The sequence below is a fragment of the Borostomias antarcticus genome (assembly GCF_949987555.1).
Source record: "Borostomias antarcticus genome assembly, chromosome: 1".
Taxonomy (NCBI): domain Eukaryota; kingdom Metazoa; phylum Chordata; class Actinopteri; order Stomiiformes; family Stomiidae; genus Borostomias; species Borostomias antarcticus.
In genome coordinates, this window is record NC_140234.1 from 36,997,125 (window position 1) to 37,004,239 (window position 7,115).

The 7,115-nt window shown below is 53.4% G+C and overlaps 1 protein-coding gene across 1 annotated transcript in view; it reads right to left on the reverse strand.

Annotated features, from left to right (window-relative positions):
* Positions 1–286: 286 nt before the first annotated feature.
* Positions 287–7,115, reverse strand: part of LOC311329720 (A disintegrin and metalloproteinase with thrombospondin motifs 15-like) — a gene marked incomplete at both ends in the record, with an annotated part of 9,872 nt that continues 3,043 nt past the window's right edge. Inside the window, 7 exons of the mRNA XM_084461622.1 lie at positions 287–691; positions 1,124–1,532; positions 2,003–2,178; positions 3,246–3,421; positions 3,722–3,902; positions 4,130–4,413; positions 4,716–4,883. Of these exons, the coding sequence (XP_084317748.1) occupies positions 287–691; positions 1,124–1,532; positions 2,003–2,178; positions 3,246–3,421; positions 3,722–3,902; positions 4,130–4,413; positions 4,716–4,883 (1,799 nt within the window). The remainder of the gene's footprint in view (positions 692–1,123; positions 1,533–2,002; positions 2,179–3,245; positions 3,422–3,721; positions 3,903–4,129; positions 4,414–4,715; positions 4,884–7,115) is intronic.

Here is a 7,115-nt window from a genome sequence, read left to right on the forward strand (position 1 = left end):
GCCACAGGCAATCACAGCTGGTGAGGCCATCGCATGAAGAACAGGCTGAGCTGACTCATTCTGGGAGATAAACCGTCCTGCAAGACATTTAATCAGCATGTGACCCTCTCTGAAATGAAAATGTCATTTGTAGAAATACTTCAGCACTGTCTTGGTATTTGTCCAGGAAGGTCAGTGAGAGAGGTGAGCAGGCAGGGTCAGCAGAGCTCCAACACACACGCATGTCCACACAACAGTCTCTCAGTCTCAGGCATCTAACAAGGTCCAGCTCCGGGTCCTCAGGGTTCTAGCAAGCTCTGAGGCTGCACAGGTCCAGCTCCTGGGGCTTCCTCTTGCCAGAGCAGTGCTCTCTGGGTAAGTTCAGCCGGGTCTGAGTCACGCAGCGCAGAAGCCGCCGTTTGAAGCCCCGCCCACAGGTCTTGGAGCAGTGTGACCAGGGTCCCGCCTCCCAGAGGGGGCAGGGGTCCCCACACTCCCTGCTGGCTGGGGGCCTCTGGGGGAGCTCACAGTCCGAGGCCGCGCCCCTGTCTGGGCCCTGGCACTGCACGACCCGGCGCTGCATGCCGCTGCCACAGCTCACAGAGCACGCCTCCCACCCCCCCGCCACCCAGCGACCCACCTCCCTCCGATCCATCCCCCTCTTCTTCCCCTCCACCTGGTTACTGTCCATCAGAATGCTGTTGTGGCTCTTCTCCTCCTTGCTCTTCTCCTCCTTTCTCCTCTCCTCCTTGCTCCTCTCCTCCTTGCTCTTCTCCTCTCTGCTCTTCTCCTCCTTGCTCCTCTCCTCTTTGCTCTTCTCCTCCTTGCTCCTCTCCTCTTTGCTCTTCTCCTCCTTACTCCTCTCCTCTTTGCTCCTCTCCTCCTTACTCCTCTCCTCTTTGCTCCTCTCCTCCTTGCTCTTCTCCTCTTTGCTCCTCTCCTTGCTCTTCTCCTCCTTGCTTTTCTCCTCCTTGCTCTTCTCCTCTTTGCTCCTCTCCTCCTTACTCCTCTCCTCTTTGCTCCTCTCCTCCTTGCTCTTCTCCTCTTTGCTCCTCTCCTTGCTCTTCTCCTCCTTGCTCTTCTCCTCCTTGCTCTTCTCCTCTTTGCTCCTCTCCTTGCTCCTCTCCTCCTTGCTCTTCTCCACTTTGCTCCTCTCTTCCTTGCTCTTCTCCTCTTTGCTCCTCTCCTCCTTACTCCTCTCCTCCTTGCTCCTCTCCTCTTTGCTCTTCTCCAGGTAGAAGGAGTAGCGTATGCGAGGGGGTGTCATCTTCCCCACAGACAGCACCTCCACGGTGAGCGCCTCCACCAGGGGGCGCGTGGAGCGCAGCGTCTCCAGAGACGAGGAGGTTCCGCTGTAGCGCAGCAGGCTGCCCCTCACCAGCAGGTCCTTCTCCGCCGCCGACACCACGTAGTTCCCGTTCAGCAGGTAGCGCCCGCGGCCATCGCGCACGGCCAGGTAGTTGTCGTCGTTGGCCAGTCCCCGGTAGCCGCGCTGACGTATGTCGATGTTGGAGGCGCCCACCGGCAGCTGCACAACCAAGTTGTAGCCATGTCTGGGGAGGGCGGGGGGGTGGAGGGGGTGGGGAGGGTTAAGGACGTCATTGGTGGATCCCAGTTATAGAAAAGCAAAGAAAACAACAGCAGAGCCGGACCTGGAGCCTAGTGATGTCAGCGATAACAACAACAACAACAACAATAATAATAATAATAGTAAAATACATTGACCGCTTTTTAAAAAACCTAAGGATGCTTTACACTGAGAAACAAGTCAGACAGACAACAGAGACAATGACACCATGAAGCTGATTCCTGTATGGTACCAGGGAAAGGCTTTTAATACTATATCAGCAGAGGTGGTCACCTACATGGGCCTGGTAATGTTAGTCTATACTGTATATATGCTCATGAAGATCACCTACATGGGCCTGGTAATGTAAGTCTATACTGTATATATGCTCATGAAGATCACCTACATGGGCCTGGTAATGTTAGTACTGTATATATGCTCATGAAGATCACCTACATGGGCCTGGTGAACATGCCGGTGATCCTCCTGCAGCTCCGGTTGTCTCCTCCACACACGCCGCACTTGTCAAACATTTTGCTGGAGCTGATCCTGCCGTCGCAGCCCGCCTTGACGCAGCGCCCCTGGACACACACCGCCGAGGTGTCGGGGGAGCAGGGGGTCCCGTCCACCACCTGGGGGGGGGGCAGGTTAGACAGGCACGAGAGGGACGAGGGAGGAGTAGAGGGAGGGAGGAGAAGGGGAGAGGGAAATAGAGAAGAAGAGAGGAGGAGAAGGGGAGAGTAAAGGAGAGGGGTGGAGAAGAGAGGGAGACGTTGGGGTGAGGGTAGGGTGAGGGGAGGGTGAGGGTAGTGTGAGGGGAGGTTAACCACGCCAGATTGACTGAGAGTAAACGTTCTCTATGCATCAGAGCTTTTCCACTTCAGAGGAGAAGCAAACAAACGGGAAGGGGGATCAAAGGTCTGGCTGTTATTGATGCCACAAGCCGCTAGCGTAAACACTGTCCCATATCCTACCGCTGTTACCTACTGTTTTCCATCTTCCCTTCCTCTCTCTCCTCCCTCCCTCCATCTCCGGGTTGGTGTGAGCTGCAGCTCTGCTCTCTCCCTCTCTCTCTCTCTCTCTCCCTCTCTCTCTCTCCATCTCCTTGATGGTCGGTCTCAGAACTCTAGAGCACAGTATGTTTGGACCCAGTTCTGTATGTTTGGACCCAGTTCGGTGTGTTTGGACCCAGTTCGGTATGTTTGGACCCAGTTCGGTAGACCCATTTTGGTATGTTTGGACCCAGTTTGGTATGTTTGGACCCAGTTCGGCAGACCCAGTTTGGCATGTTTGGACCCAGTTCGGTATGTTTGGACCCAGTTTGGTGTGTTTGGACCCAGTTCGGTGTGTTTGGACCCAGTTCGGTGTGTTTGGACTCAGTTCGGTATGTTTGGATCCACTTCGGTGTGTTTGGACCCAGTTCGGTATGTTTGGACCCAGTTCGGTATGTTTGGACCCAGTTCGGTGTGTTTGGACCCAGTTTTGTGTGTTTGGACCCAGTTTGGTATGTTTGGACCCAGTTCGGTATGTTTGGACCCAGTTCGGTGTGTTTGGACCCAGTTCGGTGTGTTTGGACTCAGTTCGGTATGTTTGGATCCAGTTCGGTGTGTTTGGACCCAGTTCGGTGTATTTGGACCCAGTTTGGTATGTTTGGACCCAGTTCGATGTGTTTGGACCCGGTTCTGGAGAGGCAGCGCACCTTGGGAGCCAGGATGTAGAAGTATCCGGTCCCGTTGGCACGGCAGATGAGCTTGCAGCTGTCTTTGGGGGCGATGCCAGAGAACTTGGGCACCCACACCACAGAGCTGCTGAGACGATTGGTGTTGAGGCTGAGGCCGTTGAAGGCCTCACACTGCTCCTCACGGAAGGTTTTACCTGGAGGGAGAGAGGGGAGGACGGTTGGGAGTGAGGTGGTCCAAACCTTGTAAGGTAGGCTAGGCAGAGCAGGTGTTTAAGCTGGCCGGTGGTCAGTATCTGTGTGTGAGGCAGGCTTGGTAGAGCAGGTGTGTGTGTGTGTGTGTGTAGAGCCGGTGGTCAGTATCTGTGTGTGAGGCAGGCTCGGTAGGGTAGGTGTGTGTGTAAAACTGGTGGTCAGTATCTGTGTGTGAGGTAGGCTAGGTACAGCAGGTGTGTGTGTGTGTGTGTGTGTGTGTGTGTAGAGCCAGTGGTCAGTACCTGTGTGTGCGAGGCAGGGTTGCAAGTTGCAGGATCGGTACCGGACCCGGAGGCCTTGGCAGAACTTTCCTCCATGTTCTGGTACCGGGTGGTCACACTCCCTGCGGACCAGCTGGACTCCTCCTCCGCAGGTTCTGGAACATGGACCGAACCCACCCCAATTCCCCCAGCGTCCGTCCACCTGCCAGACACACACACACACACGCACACACACACACACACGCACGCACGCACACAGACACACACATACACACACACGCACACACACACACACACACACACACACACACACACACACACATACACACACACTCTTCTAGTAATGGGTCTCACATATGTCGTTTATGACCGAACTGCAGTAAGGGTTAAGATTAGGGTAAGGGTCATGGTTAGCATGACCATCCTCACCTTGGTGTGTGTGGTGCTGTTCCTGTGTGTGCAGCTCCCCCGGTAGCAGACCCGCCCCCCCCCACAGCTGGTGCCGTCTGCCCAGGGGAAGTGTCTGGTCTGGCAGACCAGCTGGCCGCGGGCCTGGCCCGTACACCACAGCTTAGAGCAGGGCTGCATGTAGGGGCAGGGCCTGGACCCGGCGCCGAACGCCAGCTCACACTGCCGGGGCAGGCTGTAGCTGCTGCCAGGAAGGATGTCTGGGAGGGACAGCTGCCTCTCAGGCTGGTCCAGCAGGCAGTCCCCTGGTGGGAGGAGCCACAGAGAGAGATTTTCAGCAGCTGGCCCTCAGTCACTGGACCTCGGCCGATTGGACACAGTCACCACTCAGCTCTACTCCCAATCGTAAAAAAAAAAAGAAATACAGGATAAAAGTTTTATTGTCATGCACACGAGCACAACAAACGTGAAAAGCTGTGGAGTTGTCCTACAGTAGCAGGTTAGACACTGCTAGTTTCCCAGTAAGAAATCAGGACAACTTTAACTGTAAAGCAGATGTAACAGGAAGCGGAGACGGCGCGGCAGGTGGACGGGACGAGTGACTGACCGTGTCCGCGGTCCAGGAAGTCGGTGATGATGGCGGCGCTGCAGACGGACCAGGGCCGGTGGCGGTTGATCTGGATCAGCGTGGGAGACATCATGTGATCGTCCTTCAGCTTCCCGAACGCCTCCTCACACGCTCGCACGTTGTCATGCGGCATGTTGAACACGTGCCCTGATTGGATTGGACACCACAGGGCCAGCCAATCAGGCTTTTGACAAACACTACATGAAGAGAGCATATTACCCCCATTCTGGCTTCCTGTATGCTTCAGAGCTCAGTTCAAGATCCTCCTGATCACATTCAAAGCCCTCCATGTCTTGACACCCTCTTATATTTCTGAACATTTAGCACAATACTCTGCACCAAGATTACTCAGATCTTCAATACTCTGCACCAAGATTACTCAGATCTTCAAAGTCTGCACCAAGATTACTCAGATCTTCAGACCAACTGCTCTTAAGTGACCCACTGTCGGGCCAGGCTCAAAACAAAGGGGCACAGTTATTGTTTTATCTCCAACATTATGAGATCCCCTCCCCCTCACTATCAGGTCGGCTGAATCAGAACCCCATTATTAAAAACTTTTACAAACCCACTTGTATGGGCTGGCGTTTTTATAAGATGCTTGTAATTCCTATTGGTTTTATTTGACTTTTAATTTTGTTTTATTTGCTTTTACTACTTTTATTGTTGAGTGCCTGCTTCTGTTTCATACAGTAAATTGTATTTTTTAACTTTGTTCGTTGTTTTTATGCTGTGTAGTGTGTAGTATTGCGTGCATTTTTATCAACTGTGTAATAAAGTAAAGTAACTGGCTTCCAACTGGCTTTCAACTAAAAACACTTCCTATCCATCCATTTGAGTAAAGGAAAGATACCTCTCAACGGTCTGGCTAGGTAATAACAATGTAACTACTACATTAGAAGGATTTAGGGGAGGCAAAGCTGTTGACAGCTGAACTCTGAGTATATAAACACTGGCATGCAGTCAGAGGTGGGTTTGGCGCTAGGCTTGGTGAGCGGCCAGCAGCTGGGATCTATAATACACAGCAGGCGCAGCAGGTGAATGAGCTCCCAGGATGCAGTTCCCCTGGTACACAGCTCTGTACAGAATCCTACTGTAGATGACATCACCAGGGGCGGAGCGTAGGAGGATGGCTGCGAAGGGAGAGCGTGTGATGACATCATGTATGTGGGCACAGTAAACTGAAGCCTGCCTCCGCAACGCTCACATCTGGAAGCACTTTCACATCTGCTCTGGAGTCCAGCCAGTCTCTGTGTCCAGTCCTCCCTAACCCAGCCTGTCTCTGTGTCCAGTCCTCCCTAACCCAGCCTGTCTCTGTGTCCAGTCCTCCCTAACCCAGCCTGTCTCTGTGTCCAGTCCTCCCTAACCCAGCCTGTCTCTGTGTCCAGCCCTCCCTAACCCAGCCTGTCTCTGTGTCCAGCCCTCCCTAACCCAGCCTGTCTCTGTGTCCAGTCCTCCCTAACCCAGCCTGTCTCTGCGTCCAGCCCTCCCTAACCCAGCCTGTCTCTGTGTCCAGCCCTCCCTAACCCAGCCTGTCTCAGTCCAGCCCCACAGCTCCCCTCACCCAGCCTGTCCTCAGCCGTCCATGGCCCAACGCTGGTGATGGACAGCACTGGACAGCAGCTGTCCCTTTTAGTGTGATGAGTAACGCCGGGCTGAGCTGAAAGGCTCTCTGTGTCTGCTGGACCGTGGCCTGGGAGGCAACCACATAATTCAATCAAAGGAGGCGCGGAAGAGAGAGGTCAACCGTCTTCACCTCCTCCTCTGTACTCTGGTCTCTCTCTCTCTTATGTTTCCTCTTACAGCTCTGTCTGTTCCTTTGTTCTCTTCCTTCTCTCTTTCCTCCCTTTCTCCTTGTCTCTTCTCTCTCTCCTCTTCCCCCTCTCTCATCTTGACCACATCTAAGGCCATTAGCATGGGTGATAATGACGCACACGCATGAGGCGTCGTAGAGGTCTGAGGCCAGATTATCCAGATTATTCACACTGTCATCAACATTACAGCATTCCAGCTGTGTTCCAGCTGAAGGGATGGGGCCCAGCAGCGCCACGGCACCACAAGTACTGTACACAGATGGTTCTACAGTTATTAAAGGTGGGATAGGTAGTTTGCTTTTGGCTTTATTTGGTAAAATTGGCATAATATCCTTTAATCTATCAGTACCAGAAGTGCTCTGAGAATAAACTTGGATCTCCATGTTTACCGCTGCCTACTGTGTTTTGGATTCAAAGAATGCACCGCGCCCAAATGTATTGACCAATCAGGGTCTCTATCTCGCCACACCTACCAGTCATGTTTGGAGGGAGGGACTACATCATGATTGACAGGAGGGAGGGGCAGGTTCTTTTGAAAAAGATGACCAATCGGAGGCCTTGTTGA